Source organism: Rosa rugosa, chromosome 1 (genome assembly GCF_958449725.1).
Source record: "Rosa rugosa chromosome 1, drRosRugo1.1, whole genome shotgun sequence".
Taxonomy (NCBI): Eukaryota; Viridiplantae; Streptophyta; class Magnoliopsida; order Rosales; family Rosaceae; genus Rosa; species Rosa rugosa.
This window is the reverse complement of record NC_084820.1, coordinates 68,274,679-68,295,351: the sequence shown is the minus strand read 5'-3', so window position 1 is coordinate 68,295,351 and position 20,673 is coordinate 68,274,679. Positions and strand designations below refer to the sequence as shown.

General features: G+C 38.3%; 3 protein-coding genes and 1 long non-coding RNA gene across 5 annotated transcripts; 2 read left to right on the top strand and 2 right to left on the bottom strand.

Annotated features, from left to right (window-relative positions):
• Window positions 1-302: 302 nt before the first annotated feature.
• On the top strand, window positions 303-1,358 carry LOC133726392 (gibberellin-regulated protein 6-like). The gene is made up of 4 exons (XM_062153927.1): window positions 303-478; window positions 604-645; window positions 741-774; window positions 969-1,358. The coding sequence occupies exons 1-4, from the start codon at window positions 410-412 to the stop codon at window positions 1,148-1,150; spliced, it is 327 nt and encodes a 108-aa protein (XP_062009911.1). The 5' UTR covers window positions 303-409; the 3' UTR covers window positions 1,151-1,358.
• A 7,474-nt stretch (window positions 1,359-8,832) lies between these two features.
• LOC133746137 (uncharacterized) lies at window positions 8,833-10,999 on the top strand. Of its 2 annotated transcripts, none has more exons than XR_009863983.1 (4): window positions 8,833-9,173; window positions 9,756-9,929; window positions 10,105-10,257; window positions 10,881-10,999. It is a non-coding gene; the product is annotated as an uncharacterized LOC133746137 (long non-coding RNA). The 2 variants fall into 2 exon arrangements; XR_009863982.1 differs by lacking the exon at window positions 10,881-10,999 and adding an exon at window positions 10,393-10,638.
• Window positions 10,759-14,859, bottom strand: LOC133746128 (aquaporin NIP2-1-like). The gene is made up of 6 exons (XM_062174292.1): window positions 14,596-14,859; window positions 12,577-12,727; window positions 12,256-12,480; window positions 11,331-11,525; window positions 11,195-11,256; window positions 10,759-11,114 (listed from the first exon to the last, which is right to left on the bottom strand). Exons 2-6 carry the CDS (start codon window positions 12,700-12,702, stop codon window positions 10,853-10,855), a joined length of 870 nt encoding a protein of 289 aa, XP_062030276.1. The 5' UTR covers window positions 12,703-12,727; window positions 14,596-14,859; the 3' UTR covers window positions 10,759-10,852.
• Window positions 14,860-18,187: 3,328 nt separating this feature from the next.
• On the bottom strand, window positions 18,188-20,371 carry LOC133746119 (aquaporin NIP2-1-like). Its single transcript, XM_062174284.1, has 5 exons — window positions 20,249-20,371; window positions 19,841-20,065; window positions 18,971-19,165; window positions 18,796-18,857; window positions 18,188-18,636 (listed from the first exon to the last, which is right to left on the bottom strand). Exons 1-5 carry the CDS (start codon window positions 20,327-20,329, stop codon window positions 18,372-18,374), a joined length of 828 nt encoding a protein of 275 aa, XP_062030268.1. The 5' UTR covers window positions 20,330-20,371; the 3' UTR covers window positions 18,188-18,371.
• Window positions 20,372-20,673: the final 302 nt, after the last annotated feature.

Sequence of the window (20,673 nt, the reverse complement as noted above, 5' to 3'; positions counted from 1 at the left end):
TTGCAGTTAGCCATGAACCTATGATAATTCATCTGCTCTATGGTCTCTATGCAATGATATTTTAATCTCACATCCCAAGTAAACTCAGGAAGATATCATGACTAAATCTGACCAAAGTTGGATAATGTTACCCTCTTTTCCTTTTCAACTACATCCTAGCCGCTTGATCAATGTGCCTGGAAACGTGTCCTTTGATCCTGAGCTTCCACAACTAGCACTCATGTGAGTATTTCTACCCAACAAGTTTCCTACCCCATTGAATCATTGGGTATTCTGCTATTTATACCCCCCAAACCACCGAGTACCATCCCACTCTAAATCTAACCCCTTCCACTCTCAGTCTCCATCTTCCTCTAGTTTTGAGGTTTTGGTTTTCCCATTTTAGGAGGGGTTAGGTTTGTCTGTAGCAATGGCCACAGTCAAGTTTGTTGCTGCTTTGATCTTGTCACTCCTTGCAATCTCCATGCTCCAAACCATGGTATGAATCTCTCACTCACTCACTCTCTTCATTTGGCAGAGAAAATGAACCAAACTTTGCTTGAATGAAATGAGATTTGACCCACATTCATAAATTTTAACACGTTTTGGTTCATTAATCTGCAGGTTATGGCAAACCATGGCCATGGAGGTCACCACAAAGGCAATGTAAGATCTCTCTCTTGAAAGATTTTGTCTTTACCTTGTTTATGATTCAAATGGTAGCATTTTGCTTAAATTTTGGTACTTTTCTGTGATTTCAGAATCAATATGGACCAGGGAGTCTCAAGAGCTACCGTAAGTTCTAAATCTTCAGTGCCCGTTTCTCTTTCTTTTCACTCAATTCAGATCTAAAACAAAAGCTTTATTCTTTTGGGGTTTTACAATGGGATTCCTAGTCAAAAGTTTTGACCATGGTCTTGGGGATGTGTTTGGCAGTTTTGAAAAAGCAGAAAGACTGATGTTAGTTTTCTTTCATTTGGAATGACCAGAATGCCCATCACAGTGCACAAGGAGGTGCAGCCAGACCCAATACCACAAGCCCTGCATGTTTTTCTGCCAGAAATGCTGCAGCAAGTGCCTGTGTGTGCCTCCAGGGTATTATGGAAACAAGGCTGTGTGCCCTTGCTACAACAACTGGAAGACCAAGGAAGGAGGACCAAAATGCCCTTGAAGCTTTTGAGCCCTCTTCCTTCTTATCTAGTCTACTCTACTACTAACTATATATATGATATGTATTCTCTTTGAGCTGGGTTTGTTTTTGTTGGTTAAAAGGGACTAGATCAGAAATCTCTGTGATCTGGTCACTGAGAAAGAGTTTACCTAAAATGTGGGTATGGCTATTATTAATCTATAGTCACTGATGCAATTTCAGGCTTTTACTTGCACCACCTTATAATTATGTCTTGTGGGGACACACATTGTTATAGTGTTTATGTCTGAGAACATGAAATGGGTTTCTGGAATTTGGATCCCTGCAAAATCTCTACAGAAACCAATGACTTATACAAAAGCAAATAGTTTAGGGTACCCTACTTGTTCCCATAATGGCCTCTACTATACTGAAGCCATGTTACCATTTTCTTATGGAGACAAATTATTATAGCGCGTTTATGTCTGAGAACATGAAATGGGTTTCTGGAATTTGGATCCCAGCTAAAACTCTACAGAAACCAATGACTTGTACAAAAGCAAATAGTTTAGGGTACCCTACTTGTTCCCATAATGGCCTACTGAAGCCATGTTACCATTTTCTTTTTAACTCAGATCCATCATGAATCTCTTAGTTTTACAATTGTAGTCATCTCATAATAGAAAGAGGGAAATAATTTCAAGAACAAAAGTAGAGTTTGAATTGACCCATGATGGAAGTTCTCATAATTTCTCATCATTGATAGCACAGCCTAACATGGTTCATGATGGAAGTTCCCTGTTGTGCATGTGAATGCCGATTTTCCAATGCACAAAAGATGCTCAAGTGGACATGTATTTTGTGAAACAAATAGTGCAGTTAATATGTTGGCTTATTTTGCTAGTTTAGATCATTTTATTGATATGTGTTTAAAGGAGGCTCTTGGTTTTCTTCAGGATGTCCTTTACGATGATTTGCGTAATGTCAAAAGGCATGCTCGGGATTCATGTATTACATCCCCGTTGCAGCAAGATATAAAAAATAATAACATAGAAGTGAGAATGAGCTTCTTAGCTTGATTGGGTTCCAAACCCCATTATTCAAAAGAAAAAAAGAGAAGAAAAAAAGTGCTCAAGAGTCGAGACATTTTTTGGGTCGAGAATTGTGTATAAATGGGTTAAAATGCTAAGAACTTGAAACCCAGCCGAAAAGACACCGAGGCCCAATACAACAACTTTACTGGAAAAACCCTCTCCAGCCTAATACATTTCTTATAGTAGCCCAATCAAATCCCAGCCCAAGGACTCGAGATCGACAAGATGACCCAGAACAGAACCGTGACAGGCCTGTGGCCTAATTCACAATGGCAGCTCTTTTAGAGCCAGAAACGCAAGGCACTGCAAGACAATAGATAGATGAGTTGCAGAGAGTAACATACTAGAGTCCAGAGTGTACAAATATGTAGAAAAATATATAGAACACATACAGATGGACAGTAATTAAATAAAGGGAAATCGTTGAAATTTTTTTATGCTTAATGCATCCACTAACCGTGCACTAATATTTTTCATGAATAATTGAGGAGGTAATTGATCCGGAGCTGGGGGCTGGGGTGAAGGTGAAGATGGTCGAAAGTCAAGGAGGCCGGTTATAAGAGCCACCATGAAAATAATGTACATAGCAGCACACTACAAACACACCAAAAATCACATATATAACATTTTGTTCACTTGGTCAAGTTTGAGTTACGAAGTTGGATACTTGGATGGCTGCATGGCTTACAAGGATAGAAGAAATCCGGCATACAAGACTTTCACCAATAGCGGCGTTATTCAAATCCGGCAATATAGCCGCTAATGCCACCCCTGTTGCTCTTCGAGCCTCTTCCCTCGCTATTTCGGCCTCCCTCTCAGCCTCTTCTCGTGCCATTTGAGCTTCCAACTCCTCCGGAGTAGGCGGGGGTGGTACTGTTATGGTAAACCCACCTTCATATGGCTGTAATCCACATCAGGCACAAATTATGACAAAACATCATATGTACATTGTAACATTGGTACTATGCATCGATGCATGTCAAGAAAATGTGCAGTGAATTAAGGAAGCGTTATGAACCTGTTTACAGATTTCGCACATGGTATTGTAGCAAGAGTTTATCCACCGCTGGATACAATTTCTGTGTGCATACTACACAAAAGAAGAAAAATAAGAGAAAGTGAAGCTCTACCTACTTCATTCACCGTTGTACTTTTACTTTTTCCACATATAAAGAAAATTAAAGTCATGGTGTGATTAACTAAAGCAAGTATAAATTACTTCATGCGGATACCATGTGGTATAATTAATTAATTACCTTAAGAGTACCACTGCAATGACAAGGGGATTCCAGTTTGTCTATGAACTCCTCTGCCTGACAGATTCTACATTCTGCACTTGATGATGGTGGTGGTTCTTCTGGTCCCTTAATCCCAGCTGCTAAGTCATCAAGAATATTAACCCCTTCCTCTTGGTCTTCTTTCTTGTTTTTCCGATCCATGCTCTCAAAGAGAGAGATAATAGACACCTCCGATTTCTCTGTAATTCAATTCACCATCAAATATATATATGTTTGATGTCAAGCTCAACTGTGTACTAATACCTTCACCAGGAATAAACTCATATAAGAAAGAAGATCTCGTCATATTCAAAGATCAGCCACATGCAAAAGAAAAAACATTTATATAAAATCTAGCAATGCGATTCGGTGATAATGGTACTGGAACGAGAAAGAACGAAGGAGAGAGAAGAAAACACACCAACAGAGCTTCTCAGACGTCGTTCACACTCACATCGTGTATAGATAGCTCAGCTTGCTTGCGTTTTGCATGGACTGATTGGGCGGCTCGCTATATATAAGTCCTCGATCACATTTATAACGCTGTCTGTGCCGGTGGCCGGTGAGCTGAGGCTGACTGGCTGAGGCTCGGATATTGGAACAGAAACGGATGCCGAATGGAGTACAACTCAAGTTCCATGCAAATTGATTTGCTTTTGTCTCTGGTTTCGATCGATGTTGTTCCATTTTGGTTCTATGTGGGACGGTTACATAGGGTTGGATGAATTGCCATGCCCCAGTCAATTTGTTTTTTGATTTTTCCTCTCCTTTCAGTTTTTGAAAATATGAAAGCAAATGAAACTTGTGATATAACTCTCTGATTTTTGTTTTTTTTGTTTTGTTTTGTTTTTTTAAAGTAATGATTTGCACAAATTCATTATATAACAAGAAATTTAGATCCTTGACAACTGCGATTATATTTTGCAGCTCGCCATTGGTAATATACACTTATAAGATAACAAAACTGCCTATATAATATTCATGCGTGCATAACATATTATATTAACCTTATATAATTTGAGGGAAAATTCTACAAACGGCATACATACAATTGCCTTAAAAGTGATCAAATGAGTCCTCAAAATAGTAATATTAGTCCTCAAAGTGGTAACATGAGTCATTAAAGTGGTAAATTTTCTTAGTTTACCATATGAGTCCTCAAAATAGTAATATTAGTCCTCAAAGTGGTAACATGAGTTCCTAAAGTGGTAAAAATAGTTGATGTATGAGAAATGTTAACATACCATAGCTTTACCCGTAATTTGAGATGCAAGAGGAATGACCTATTCCAAATAAAAGTAAAACTAAAAACCCTACAGCCCTCAAATTCATACTCAAATTGCAAGATGGTTAGTTGTCAAACTTTTTAGGACTGTTTTACAATTTATTTTGAAATTGTTGAAGAGCGATTTGCAAGTGATGAGCAGAGACCAGAGACGACGGTTCATGTCATAAACATTCTTTATTGTGGACTTGATGATTTACCATAGTTCATATCGAGAGACTATTAATTACTATATATTGTTCAACATTTATGTACCAAATATTATTAACAGCATTCTTGTTGTGGAGAAGATGGTCAGCAATCTATGTAGCTACAATGCTACATAAAAGAGGCAGTCTTCTGTTTTCTACTAACACGTACAGCAGAGCCGAAAACAAAAACATTACACATTACACTTTACAAACCATATCTCGATTTACTAGCTATGTAATGTAACTGGTTACATTAAGCGAGGGACTCCGATAGCCTGATCCACCCATTGAGCTCTGGCACGCAAATTAACATTTCAATTCGCACAATTTTTGTGAAAATATGGATTTCATCGCCTTCGGATTTCCAAGCGAGAGATGGAGTGGGAGCTGCAACGACGGCGGAGAGCCACAACTATGCTGGACGGCCGGAGATAAATGAGAAAGGTGCAACTATCGGTTGACAAAATTGAGATGGAGCAAGCAGAGATAGGAAATAAGATTGAAGACGGAGGACGGCTAGTCTCATGGACGGCTAGCCAGGACCTTCGTCGGAACCTGGCATGTAGATGAGGTGCACGACATGGCTGCTGCGAAGAGAAAGCAGATAAAAGCAATGGAATCCAATCTCCAATTCGAGTTATTTTTGTCGTCACAATTACAGTTGTTACATCTGTCAAACTGGGAATCAAGATCCTGACCAATCATTTGGTTCATGATGACTGAAGTGAGGGGGGAAGAAGAACCGAACTCAGGAGAGTTTGTAGTAGAAAGAAGTGACATTCGAATGAAGGGTTTGATCATAAGTATAAACAGAATCAATATTAAGAGAGAATCAGGAAGTGAAAGATTTGAAAAGAAAGGTTGATCAGATCCAGATGAACTATATACTGGGACTCTGGGAGCAAATAGGTTAAAAATGAACCAAAAACGTACTTAAATAGTTAAATGTGAAGGAAGGAGGAAAGAACATAAGCAAGAAGATAAAAAAGGGTTAATACTTTTTAAAGAGTACAAGGGTTTTGAGATTAAATGAAGAGAGACAGATCGAGCTATTCAGCTTTTGGATTGAGTTATTTATATAACAATGACCCAACTTCCCCAACCCCCAGCTGGGCGGCTATTATAATTATATTAAATTTAATTCATAGATGTATCAAGCTAATTTAATGAATCTAAATGGTGACCAATTCAAGCTAGACATGTGACCATGACAGGAATCTCAAGTACTACTGATATCATCTATTTTCATATTTACTGGCATGAGTTACAAACTCTGATTCCAAGCTAGGCGTGCAAGAGTACTGGTCAAGTGGTCATCTTCTTAATGATTGAAACTTTTTTACTTGGGTAAATTCAGGTCCTGTTTGGTACGTTTTGCTTTTTATTTCTTTGAATATTCTTACTGTGTTATATATGAGTAAATACTACATTAGTTCCGTTAGGCCGGAGAATACTGCATGGCATATATGATATATGGATCACTTTTACTAATTTCATTACCTATAGCTAGCTAATTCATTGAGAATATGATCACCATCTTACTTATTACCATTCCAAACTACGTGTCTTAGATTGAATTTGATACTTTCCCAAATCAATGTCTAGTTTCTCTCTCACAGTAGTGCTGGGAAGCTCAAAAAGAACCATCGATCTATAACAGCTTCCTTTCATTTCGTCTGATGAATTGAGATTCTCTCATTTGTGACAGCATGTGAGCTCTTGTATACTAATGACCCAACTGACCTAACCCCCAATATGAATGAACTAGTCAGTACGTACGTAGTGATAACCTACCTAAACTTATGACGATAACTGAAGAGCTCATTGATGATATGATGACCTAATTGGTGCATCCATGGTGGTGATCGATGTTATATTAGACAAAGCAATGGAGCTGGACTTTTAGTTAATACAGTGGACATGTGAGTATCATAGGGAATCTCAAGTACTACTGAGATCATCCATTTGTCTATTCACTTCAATGGTTACAACTATAGGTGATACCCAGGCGCGCGTGTAAGAATGGCATTGTCATCTTCTTCATGAGATGGAAAATTTTCAATTGGGTAAGTTCCTGTTTGGTTTTACCTTTTATTTATCTGCTTGTTACTTCCTCATCTCTGAAGTTATGTACTACTTGGATAAGCCTTGCTAGCTCATCAGTACGTAGTCACACAATCAGTTTAGTTAGGCTGGAGACCAGTTTCATATACGAATCGTTCTTACTAATAAGGCAGCATATACATAATTCCATTACCTATATATATGTAGCTGAGCTTGAATACAATGATCACCTTGCCATATCATACTTCTAATTCCAAAACAGTATATGTCTTGGCTTGAATTTGATGCTCTATCTCAAATCAATGTCTAGTTTCTTTATCAAAATTATGCAAAATTCATGATCATAATGAAAGTTGGTTAGTTCTTTGGAATGATTTGAACTAGTCCATCACCCGCCTAAACTTAATCAATGCACCAGCTACTACTACTAGCGGTACTCATTCATCAAGTCCTAGTATTACGTACTGCTCTTCTAAGTTCATCATCACCCTGCAGCCATAGTTATCGCAGCTATGAATGAACTAGCTAGTCAGTGGCGATAACCTACCTAAACTTAATGCATCCATGCATGATGCATCTAAGTGAAGAATATCAAGATCATCTAATGTGACCATGCATGTGAAGCAATCTCAAGTAGCACTGATCAATTAAATTTGAAAGTTTTTTAATTCATTGTATGAAAAAGTTTCTGGGGAAGCTTGAATATGAAAGCTCCATCTTACTCAATCAAAGTCTAGTTTCTCTGCAAATGTACGTGGCATCTCACTTTCAACAAGCAAAGTACGTAGTGCTGGTTGTCCATGCCTACATATTGACTACTCATCTTGGTTGTACGGACTGTATACCTGTATATACTACATATTGTATAAGTATTTCTCCTCTCGTATGTGTTCAATTTGAAGCATATGAACTAGTCACTGCCTTACCAGTAATAATAACACAGTATACCAAAACGAGTTACCTATCTCTCACTTCTCAGTTTGTTCTGGCTTGGAAAAAGTAAAAAGGAGAAGAAAATATGAAACAATGTTCTTTTCGGAAATTCAATTATGTGTGACCATCTACCTCATTTAACTTGGATGTGATCATCTACAGCTGAAATATATCATCTCACTGATTAAAATTGAGTTTATGCATGTTAATATTCCACGGAATCCCTCTTAATTAAATTAAGTTGTTGCAAGAATGTAGCATTTGATTGCAGAGGAGTAACAAAAGATAGTAAAAAGAAGGCTGCAGGATACTCTCAATTTTGTAGTAGTGCCAATCTTTGCAGACAAAATTATAGATTGCACAAAGATGGGAAATAATTGGTTAAGAACCTGGTTTAGGTGCTAGCTAGCTTCAAGAATAAAAGCAAATGGCGATAAAAATAGGTGGACGATTGGAGTCCATCGCTTATCCCATTTGTTTGCTGCTATAAATCAATGAGTGACAAATAGAATAAGCGATGGACCCAAACACCGACCTATTTAGCCATGAAAATTTTGAGCATCGATCACAAAAGGTAGAGGAAGAGACTAGAGAGGAAACTCTGTTAGCCAAGAGTTTTGACACAAGTAAAAGAGACCCTTTTCTTTCGGCCAAGTGAAACAGAGCAACAGACCTACCCTTTACTATTTATATTGCATTGGACGGTTGACATTGCTTCCTTTCAATTCATGCATGTAGGACCGTTAGATGAAGGATCGACCTGTCAGATAGGGGCCTCAACTTGAGCTAATCCAGGGGATACCCAACCAAATTATGGGCCTGTAGCTATAAATTTGAGAGTGGGCTTCTTTTGTTCAGACAATCTGATCTCTACAAAACCCTAACACAACCCACAAGTTACCCAAAACCCTCAAATATCAGCTTCGATCTCTTCCTCTATTTTCCTAGCGCCTTATTGAGAAAGAGAGAATAGGGAAGAAAAGGGTTCGATTGAAGTTTAGTTAAACTTTTCCTGCTCTGAAGTATATGGGGTACGTACTCTCTGTACCTGGCTCACAGCCGGTCTCGATCAGGTTGGGCAGAGCACTGAGGCAGTTCAGGGCTCTGTTTTGGATATAAACCGATTCAGGAAGGGGGTTTAGCTTATAGCTTAATTTTTGCACATTTGACACATCCGATGATGCCTTAAAGGCTTAAACCAATGCATCGAAGTCTCTCTAGGTAGAGAAATTAGAGCTTAATGGCTTTAGCTTTCTGTCTTAGTTCTCTTTTTAGTGAATTTATATCTTTCATTATGTACATGTGACTTTTGATTAGGCTAGCTGTATTCTTTGAATTCCTTTCTATTTGATCCTTGGTTTTTTGTTTTGTTTTTGACAAGATCAATTTCATTCTTAGTTGTTTGGTTAGGAACAAAGTTTCTTGTTGATTTATATTATGGAATAGTAAGGAACTAATCCAGAATTCTTAAGAAATTATGAGACAATTCTGATCCAAGACTTGAAGCTTTAGTGATAGACTTGAAAAAGAGATTATTACTTGAAATTTATTACAATTGCCCGCCTGTGCTAGGATAAACTGTGTATACGATTTCCTTTCTTTTCAATGGTTTTGAACAAAAAACATAACAGTAGACAACCTATCATCCTCATGTTGGCCTTGCCTTACTGTCTTGATACATTAATGGTTAAGGGGATGCCACCCAATACTCAATCACATAAGGTTGTTAGTTCAATTAACTTTTGTTAATCTTGTTGGATCAACTTGAAGTGTCTGTGTTTATCAGTTCTGCTTAAATCTCAGGGGCTATGAGTTATGAACTGAGGAACTTTTTGGAACTTAACCTTCCAAAAGTTAAGGACGGTGAGTAGCTGAACCAAAGATCAGGTCTCACATTTTTGAAGTCACCAAAATTCCTTGCCAAAGTAATCAGTCTGTTCATGAGCTGCTTTGTGGAATTCGGCCACATTTTGACAGGTTTCTCAAGCACTTAACCTTTACTCCAAAAATTTCCTTATAAATGTCTATTACACTGTCTTCAGCGATGTTCTATTTTTCAGTTTGTTGGTTTAAGATATAGAAAGCCATATATGATCCTTTAATTTCTGCTCTTTCAATTTTTTTTTGTTTATTCTTTGCTCTTCTCACACAGGCTTAGCGACATAGAGACAGCTCATCGAGGTCTGGGAAATAGTTTCAGCAGAGTCGCGGTCAAGTATAATAGTACTGACAATATGGTGATTCCAGCAATCGCCACTCACGATAACCTTGATAAGGATGTCAATAGCTTATCCATGAGATTCAGGTATAAAACTGGCAATCATATACAGATTTCATAACAATGTTTGACAATTGTATTTATGATGAGAAATTTCTGCCAAAAGAAAAAATAGTAATAATAATTTTATATGCTTGTTCCTGCTTTTCACTTTCTCCACAGAGAACGGTACTAATGGCATTTTCCTGAACTGGGGAAGATTGTCAATGACAATTATCTCTATATGAGAGTTGCAAAATACATAGGAGACTAGCCAACTTTATCTGAAACCAAACTTGCAGAAATAACAGAAATGATTGGAGATGATGGCAAGGCATGCAGAGAGATGCATATGTATTACTTTCATATTTGTGCTTTGAATAATTTCTTATGTTATCTATTGACTGTGCATTTTTTTTTTTTTTTAGTTGAATACGTCATTCTTTAATAGATCAACAAGCAGTACAATGATGTTGCCGTTAGAAAGAGTCATTACATAGAACACACTACAAAAGCATACCCCTAGCATTGTGCATTGATTCTTATATGTTGAACCATACATACGAGAGAAAATGTTATTGACTGACTAATAAGCTAAGACAAACATAAAGTGAATACATTTGATTGATCTGAATACAGAAATTCAAGCTGAATCCAGAGGGTCTGTGCAGGTAACAACCTGCGGATCATTTTCGCTCTTCATTCTCCGTAGCTTGAATGAAAATGAGTGCGGTGGTATGGCCTGAACCGGCTTGTCAGTGACCCGAATGAAGTTGTAGGTCCATGCCCCTAGTAGGGTTCCTATCACAGGTCCTACCACATAGACCCAAATTCCCTTGTAGTATGCACTAGCAAGTGCTGGTCCTAATGTTCTGGCTGGGTTCATGGATCCACCTGATATTGGTCTGATTATATTCACTAGGTTAGTTGTTCGGTGGGTTATAATAAGATAATTATGATGAATTTTAAGGCCGGATTTGCTTACCCAGCAAAAATTGATGTTATGCATACTGCAGAGCCAACTGCTATACCTGCTAGCTCTCCTATCTGTTGTGAACACGGAAATGTTAAAGAATAACTGAAAGTCCGTGGCAAAGAAATTAGGGAGAAAGATGTTGTACAGCTTTAGTATCTGTGGCGACGGCAGAAGTGATGAACATCATGGAAAATGTCATGACTATCTCTGTGATTAGAGCTTGAAAATCTGATCCAGAAGGTGATGTAGTTCCCACATGCGTAATGGGATGCAATAGTGTAGACAGAGTAAAAGAGGCAGATACTGATCCTGTTAGCTGTGCTGCTGCATAAATTGGTACCTGAAAGAAAATAGCGACTCGTACGTAAGCATGCACACTTCAAGCAGAACTAAAAGCGATCATTCTTTCAGAACCTTTGTAAGAGTCTTTGAGAATCCAAAAATGTAGTGTTCTGCGGCTTCTGCCAAGCCCAAAGTTAAGCTCTAATAAATTGATACCAAAATGAAAGACAATTAAATTACATTAAGTACAATATTAGTGTTTTTTTTTTTTTGTCATTTTTGTTTGTGTGGAGGGAAAGGAAAATTTTCACAAATGGTCGCTCAACTATAACTCATTCGACACTTTGGTCACTCAAGTTTCAAATATATCACTTTGGTCACTCAACTATTACACTGTCAATCACTTTAGTCACTTTGTTAATTTTTTTTCATTAAAAAAAATACTCATTGGGTGACTAAAGTGATTGACAGTGTAATAGTTGAGTGGCCAAAGTGATATATTTGAAACTTGAGTGACTAAAGTGTCGAATGAGTCATAGTTGAGTGACCATTTGTAGAATTCTCTTGGAAATGATCACATATATGTTCTTGATGCCCCTGGACTGACCCCACAAGCACCTTTTTTGTGGGTGTCATGGTCTCCAGATGTGTGTTGCATATATGACATTAATTGGACAGTCCACAACGTACACAAATTTAATCCAAACAAAAATTATGAAACCAAAAAAAATAGTACCTGATTTCATGTGAAGCATAGGGATCTCAGAATGAAAGAAAGCTAGCTGTACCTGTTTCCATGGAAAATGCCTGACGGCAGCAAAAGCTAGAGTGACAGCCGGGTTCATGTGTGCACCGGAGATGTGCCCAACAGCATAGATCATGGCCGTTACTATGAGCCCCCCAACTATGGAAGCTCCAAGCTTTGAGACCTTGTGTTCATCGCTCGCTGAAAGAGCAGCTGAACCACATGTCACAAACACCAACAGAAACGTTGCTATAGTCTCTGCCACCACCTATGTATCGTTGAGTTTGTACGTGTTACTTTTACATGTATAGACTAGAGATTGTAGAAAATAACTACAATCTCAAGATAAAACTACACAACTTACCTTTTTCAAAAAGTCAGGAGGGTAATGTTGTTCAAATACTGATATTGAACTTTGGGATTTTGGGTTTTCCGCCAAGTCTAACTCGTTTGTGTCATTTCTGTGTTCTGTAGGCTCTTTTGTCGCCATTGCTACTCAATTGATTACAGAGAACCTGCAATATTCTGGAATGATATGATGGAAAGGAATGAAGGATACAAGTATATATATACAGTGAAGTTCCACTGTTCCATCTACTTAGCGGGCGGCTATCTCACCAACATGGTAGTTCAGATTTCAATTTCAGACGTCTAAATTTTGGAGGGTTTCGAAAGCTGGGATTGTGTTTGATGATAGTGGCGAAATCTGTTCACATAAAAGAAAAGGTTCCAACCTTTTTGGTGGCAAAGTGGCGAGGAGTGGTCTTGGTTAGACACTATATAAAGAAAAGAAAAATATGATTGGATTCGAATAGAATGTACTTAATTAGTTCTAAATTGGTTAATTAGGTACTACTTTAATTGCTTGAAAAATATCTCGGGTTAGTCTTGCTTTGTTTAGTTTGTAATGGCTAGGGAGTATCGGTTTGCCAATGGTAACTAGGCCAGGAAGTGATCAACTCTGGTGATGATAACTAAAACGTACTAAACAATGGTAACATAAAACCCAACTTACCTTTTAAACTTAGGCTTTGGCTTACTAGCATACATAAACAAAACTACTCAACTCTTTACTCTTGCAAAGAGGATCTTCGCCGTCAATCTTACCTGCCCATTGTCGTCATCACTCATCAGTACTCCTCTTTTGGATCGATCATTAGGTCAAGTTTGAACGAGAATTAAAATGAATTGGGCATTGGCTTCAATCATGGACAGGTCAAAGATATCAATCTTATCTCCAGATCCTAGCTAGAAGAGATAAATGGGCTCATTTATATCTCTGGCCTATCATTTATTGGTCGATCCGGCGGGCGGCTCTTCATTCATATAATAAACACCCTTATTATATGAAAATAATAAGCTAGGTAAGATTGCATGGGACCAGACTTTTTACCCACTAATTAGGCTTCATGCACTCAACGCGTGGGAATCCCAAAATGGACTTAGCCAACCTAAGATGGGTGAGTTGAGTTTTACAGAAGCACTCGTGTTGCGAAAATACTCGATTGAGCAGTGAGAAAGAAGGGTGTTTGATCAATTGTATTTTCAGAACTGTTGCGAGTATAAAAAATATTGCGTAAACCGAAGATAGATTAGAACTGTATAATAACTTCGTCCAAAGAGTTACACACGCAGGAGATCCCAACTTATACATGCAGCATTAGTCAGCTACTTTTTTTTTTTTTTGGTCACTTTTTGTTTCCAAAGACCTTGCATAACCTAGAGTCTTAGACTATGAAGTAAGCAGTTTATCAGAAAAGACATCAATCATCAAACCTCTTGATCGAGGTTGTGTATAGTTCGCATACTATAAATTAATAGGTGTGTAGAAAAGATCCAATGATTGTTTAACACCTTTAGATAGGTACTGATATTTCACAAAATCCAAACAGAAAAATCTAAGTGATCAATAAGATAGGGGGAAATATATTACTATATTAGTGAGTAATAACACGTGTTGTTCCTAGTTTGGCAAAGCAAAAGAGAGAGAGATATATATATATATATATATATATATATATATATATATATATATATATATATAAAATAGGGGTCTTTCTAAATGTACCCAGCAAATTTCTATGTAGACCCAGCAAGTTTTTTACACCCAATAAAAAAATAGAATTTATAATTGTACTCAGCAACTTTTCCAACAATACCCTGAGCAAAACTCACACCCAACAATAGTCATACCCAGCAAATCTCACACCCAGCAAAACTTGGATTATCTCCGCATCAATTTTTGATGTTGATTGTTGCAGTGTGCATTTGAGCCTGCAGGGTTGGTATTTTTGGTAGGGCCCATTCATCATCCAAAACAGTTCATGCTTTAGTACAGACAGACGAAGAGTTGGTTCTTATATGAATTAAGTACAAAACTTACTGGTTTTGAAGGAGGAAGAGCCCTCTGAAACTGAAGAAGATGATGGGCTGTGCCACAAGCTCACAGGTTATGATAGAGAATAGTGCTGCTGCTGCAGCCCTTCTCTCTCTGGGGTAATGTCATATGAGTTCATATATGGACTCGCAACAAATTCATCTCCAAATCTCTCCCTCATATTAATCCGTACGTAGCTTCTCTCTCTCGATCAAAGATGGGTTCTCTCCTCTCTCTTTCTCTCTCGCAAACAAATAGCTGTCCTGCTTATCGTGCTACTCCATCTACTTGCATTATATAATCACAGTTTTACTAACTACGAGATATAATAATCACCCTGAGAAAAAAAGCTACGAAAATGGATGGAAAGTTGCTTCGCTTCCAATTCCTCCAAGTCAACCAAAGTTGGCTGATCGAAATACCAACCCTGCATACATGGCTCAAATGCACACTGCAACAATCAACATCAAAACTTGATGCGGAGATAATCCAAGTTTTGCTGGGTGTGAGTTTTGTTAAGGGTATTGTTGGAAAAGTTGCTGAGTACAATTATAAATTCTATTTTTTTATTGGGTGTAAAAAACTTGCTGGGTCTACATAAAAATTTGCTGGGTACATTTAGAAAGACCCTAATATTAGTGAGTAATAACACGTATTGATACTAGTTTGGCGGAGTAAAAGGGAATTAGATCATGAAATTATATATATACCATAATTTAAGGGATCTTTTGTGGGACTTACTTTTGATCACATATCGGCATCTCGACCGTTCAGTTCTTATGATTTATGAATAGATCACCTTTGTAATTTTTCAGCCAAATTGATGATCATTAAGGTACCGAACTAGATCAAATCAATAGACAAACTAAATTTGTTTAACCTGAACCATTCATGTTTATAATTGTAAATCACAGTTTTAAATGTCTTAACAATGATCAATTTGGTAGAAAATTTGCAGAAATGATCTACTCATATAAACCTAAAAACTGAACAATAGAGATGGCTATATATGATCGAAAAATTGATCTAATAAGCGATCTTTTAAAATAACAAAAAAAAAAATTCCTCACCAGAAGAGTCATAAAACAGTAAAGGTTTGAAAAGCCGATGTCATTTGCAGACAAAAGAAGATAATATAACACCAACTTTCTCCCCAACATATCTAGATAATGTTGAAAAAAGTTTGGACATTAATGGGTGTTGTTACGTGCAACGCAGAATATGGATTCAATTGCTACCACGCAAATTAATTTGCAACTTAATTGCTTAATTATTCCATATATATATATATATATATATATATATATATATATATATATATATATATATATATATATATAGAGAGAGCAAGGTTCTGAAGAGGACGTCCGTAAAATTAGAAAGTTACAGACGAAACGTGTCAGCCACCAATCAACTTAATTTCGGATGCGGGTCCCACCTGTTTGACACAAAAACCAGTTGGCTTGCAAACTGTCTCTTTTGCTGCTGTGATTGCGCGGGCATGCCAGCACCGTGGGGTGCAGTCGTCGGGGATCCCTTGACCTGACTTCTTGAATCAAGCGCTATGGACGAGGAGAGCACCAACCTCGTCACAAGGCTCTTTTCTCTGCCTTTCGGAAAAGGACTTCTTGCCTTACTGGTAAGGGCTTTGGTTGTGATTTCTTCGCGTCACCGAATCGATACTCAACGTTGTAGGTTGAGCAGAGCAATCACTGGGAAGTTTGGAGAAAGCACGGGGTTTGCTAAAGCGTGACTTTAGCTTCGCTGGGTTGCGAGGGCGTTACCCTTGCTTCGCTGGTAGTATCGGTGGCAGTAGCACTAGCAGTCGGCTCTTGGAGAGACTAGGACTGGAAGTACGGTCGCCGGGTTTCAACGAGGTTGAAGGTTTGCTCCGGGGAGGCTTGATAATCTGTGCGATTAGTTGATTGAGAGAGTTCCCTTTGATACGTCCTTGAAACTTGGTATTTATACCTAGGGTTTCGACTGTTCCTTGCCATAGAAGGATTATTGATTGAAGTTTCCTATTCAATCTCCGCTATTTGACTCCAATAAGGGCTCGTTTTCCTTATGGAGTTTGGAATTGATGAAGCTGTAACCCAAACCCAAGTAGGCTTATTTTTGGGCCGCAGGTATCGGCCCGCTATGCTAAATCCACTAAAGGATCTTGCCAAAATTACTTTTGGGCTCAAACACCATCCACATCATCTTCTCTGTCTCTCAAGTCTCACCCAGTCCAATTAGCTAGTCAACACTCCTTCTCTGTCTCTAACTCTTCGATCTAATTTTCTAAACGCATGAAACTTGCTCTTGATTCCTGATCCTCTCCAATCTCCAGAAACAGAAATATATTGATTAGAAACTGTAAATTTTGAACTATTCATATATGTCACCATAGCACTTCAAGCAAATCTCTCATTCCCCAAAGAAAACCACCAACCACCGCCGTCTCAAGCTCCACTCCAAATTCACATTCACCTCCCCTCCACCATTCTCATAATCCCATACCCTTCTACCCTCTCATCTTCTCTAATCTTCAAACATCTAATGCCACCACCAACTACAAAGTACAAACAAAACCTCAACACACTCCTCTCTTTGTCTTCCAACAACCACACCAACTACGAGTTCCTCAATTTTTCTCTGGGTACTGGCACCAACATAGTGAATGTAATTGCACTCTGTAGAGGAGACCTTGCCCAAAACCAGTTTCGTAGTTGTTACGGCGAAGCTAACATCATTCTCTCACAAAATTTCTCTAATCATCACCAAGCAATCATATGGGCCCTGTGATTGCACTGTTCGATACTAGAACATCGATCACCATGTTCGGAATCGAAGAAGACAAGCCCGCTCAATTGTTGCCGAGCCCTAACAATGCGTCAAACCCTGAAGATTTCAAGCTGGTGCTTAATCCCTTGTTGGAAACTTTGAGCCAAAATGCAAATTCGGGGGATTCGATGAAGAAATTTGCAGCAGGACATCCGCTTGTCCTTGCAGGAAGTGAAAGAAATCAAACCAGAAATTGATGCCCAGAAAAAAGGAAACTATGTATCTGAGAAACTGATGCCCATATAACCCTAATTTTGAGACAGAAGATTGAAATTCAAAAAGGGAGGACCTGTATCTGGCTCGAGTCGGACTCGTTCTGGATCCTAGCTTCAAGAGAGATGGAGAAGATGATGTAGTGGGACCCGCATATGCGCTTTGAAAATTAAGCCCAGCTCGTTGAATTTCTTTAAACCAATGAACGCCTGACACGTATTTAGTCCGCATATTTCCTCCTTCACGGACGTCCGCCCCTGATCCTTGCTGTATATATATATATCATCATCATCAACTTCGTAACGAGACAGACCTCTTTTTTGTTTTTGGCAATCAAGACCTCTTATTTGACTCTCAGTCTCCCTGTTAATTAATTGTGTCTCCTGTGGTTAGAGCTTTGTCTCTGGCCGAGGCTAGCTCTGATCGTGATGGGTTTTCTTATTAACACGCCTATCATGCACGAGAATTCGAAGCATGACGACGATGAATTAGATGAAGTATAGTAGGCTCGACCCGAATTAAGTATTTTCTATCTAACAATAGTCAGTGATTTTGGGTGTAGTGAGAGTTCTTTATTGTTTTGAAAAATGAAAAAGATACGTACAGTGAACTTTAAACATAGAGCTAGGAACATATATTTCTACATAAATTGAAAATCGCATCGAGTCTATATTGACTGATCTACATAGATTGTAGTTGATACAGTTGATTGATATTCTGCATATATACAGATGGACATTTCAAGCTAAATCTAGAGGGTCTTTGCAGTTGGTAACAGCCTGCCCACCATTAACATCGCTCACTTGACGAAGCTGGTGTGAAAGTGAACGCCGTGGTATTGCCTGAACCGTCTTGTCACTGACCCGAATGAAGCTGTAAGCCCATGCCCCTAGTAGTGTTCCGATCACTGGTCCTACCATGTAGATCCAAATCCCATTGTAATATGCACTAGCAAGTGCTGGTCCTATTGTCCTTGCTGGATTCATAGATCCACCTGATATTGGTCTGAGCATATTCACTCCAAACCTCTTTAATTAGTTTAGGGTTTCATATATCATTTTAGGGTTAATCACATAATGACGAACAAACTAATTAAGTACTGTTAATTGGCAATGATTGCCTTTCAAAACAAAAAAAATAAAAAATTGGCAAATGATTGCTTACCCAGCAAAGATGGATGTTATGCATACTGCAGACCCAACTGCTATACCTGCTAGCTCTCCTATCTGTTGTCAACATTGAAATGCTAACTATAAGACTTGGAATTAATTAGTTCATGCATGGCAGACAAAATTAAGGTAAAAATTATAGTATGTGATCGAGTTAGGGCACAATTTACAGCTTTAGTATCGGTGGCGACCGCTGAAGTGATGAACATCATAGAAAATGTCACGATTATCTCTGTGACTAGAGCTTGAAGCTCTGATCCAGAAGGTGATGTAGTGCCCACATGCTTAATAGGGTGCAATAGTAAAGACAGAGTAAATGAGGCAGATATTGATCCTGTTAGTTGTGCTACCGCATAAATTGGCACCTGAAATGACAAAAAAGAACAAAATGAAGCATAAATAAGTAGACACAGAGATGATTCACCGACAAACTCAAGTATTTAATGAACGAATCTTGAGAAATATTTTGATGGGAAGAGTAGCTTTATGACTTAAAAAGTGACGCAGAGCTTAAATTGCAACATAACTCGTGTACTGAACCTCATGTTGAGAATATATATATCCCACATGAGAAAAATGGGACTTTGTCTATGGGTTTATAAGGGTTTGGGCCACTCCATCCATTGCCAATTGGTTTTAGATGTGAACCTCATATTACTTTATCATGGTATCAGAGCCAGGTTACCCACGTGTGCATGCCTCACGACCACACGGGCTCCACGTCACCCAAAGTTGTCCACGTGTATGGCTTGAAAATTCGCCACACGTGCGGGAGCGTGTTGAGAATATATATACATCCCACATGGAAAAAATGTGACATTGCCTATGGGTTTATAATGGTTTTAGTCACTCACTCACTCAATCAATTGCCAATTGGTTTTAGATGTGAACTCCAGATTACTTTAACACCTCATGCACTTGAGCACCAATCAGGTAGGTGTCGTGGCCCCGACTCCAGATGTGCTTGGCCTTTACCTGGTCGATGCATCATGCATTAATATGAAAACTGCTGCAGGGGGATCTCACAAAGCTAGGTTTACCTGTTTCCATGGAAAATGTCTAAAGGCAGCAAAGGCTATAGTGACGGCCGGGTTCATGTGTGCCCCAGATATGTGCCCAACTGCGTAGATCATCACCGTCACTATAAGCCCTCCGGTCATGGAAGCTCCAAGCTTTGAGACTTTGCGTTCATCACTCGCTGAAAGAGCAGCTGAACCACATGTTACAAACACCAGCAGAAAGGTAGCTATCATCTCTGCCACCACCTATACACACTGACACATAATTATGGCTCCAATATAAATGCTACATACGTTGACATGTATTTGTTGTAGACTAAAGAAATTAAAGCTACATGTATATATTTGTTGTTTTTTTTTAGAATGGTATATATTTGTTGTTATATCTATATAGAATGTATAATGCAAATGTATGAACATACAACCTACCTTTTTCAAAAACCCAGGTGGGTAAAATGGACCTTTTCCAACTATTGGGGTTTCCACTGAGACTAACTCTGTCGTGGCCATTTCTCGTTTCTCTAATAACCCTTAATACTTGGAATATTATTCTCTCTCTGGTGTAGATCTTAGATAACGGGAAGGAATGAAGGATATATATAGTAAATTAGCTAGTGAAGTGCGAAGGTTGCAGGTACCTCCTAGTGGGGAATTGGCCGGTGTGGACTAGGACGTTTGATTCATAAAATATAAGGACTAGAAAGTGATAGGAAGAGGATTTACTTGCTACTTTAAGATAATTATTACAGAACTTAGAGACTTTGAGTGAATTAATGAAAATTCTTGAAGGTCTTTGGTTTTTAGTTGCTGTGATAATGCATAATGTTTTTTATAAAGTAGTTGGTATTAGGTAT

Coding starts and splice junctions, on each gene's coding strand:
- LOC133726392 (XM_062153927.1), top strand. CDS start 410: ATGGCCACAGTCAAGTTTGTTGCTGCTTTGATCTTGTCACTCCTTGCA. Junction 646..740: donor GAGGTCACCACAAAGGCAAT/GTAAGATCTCTC, acceptor CTGTGATTTCAG/AATCAATATGGACCAGGGAG. Junction 775..968: donor AGGGAGTCTCAAGAGCTACC/GTAAGTTCTAAA, acceptor TGGAATGACCAG/AATGCCCATCACAGTGCACA.
- LOC133746128 (XM_062174292.1), bottom strand. CDS start 12,702: ATGGCGACAAAAGAGCCTACAGAACACAGAAATGACACAAACGAGTTA. Junction 11,526..12,255: donor GGCATTTTCCATGGAAACAG/GTACAGCTAGCT, acceptor ATTTTCTTTCAG/GTACCAATTTATGCAGCAGC. Junction 11,257..11,330: donor TCGCCACAGATACTAAAGCT/GTACAACATCTT, acceptor TGTTCACAACAG/ATAGGAGAGCTAGCAGGTAT.
- LOC133746119 (XM_062174284.1), bottom strand. CDS start 20,329: ATGGCCACGACAGAGTTAGTCTCAGTGGAAACCCCAATAGTTGGAAAA. Junction 19,166..19,840: donor GACATTTTCCATGGAAACAG/GTAAACCTAGCT, acceptor TTGTCATTTCAG/GTGCCAATTTATGCGGTAGC. Junction 18,858..18,970: donor TCGCCACCGATACTAAAGCT/GTAAATTGTGCC, acceptor TGTTGACAACAG/ATAGGAGAGCTAGCAGGTAT.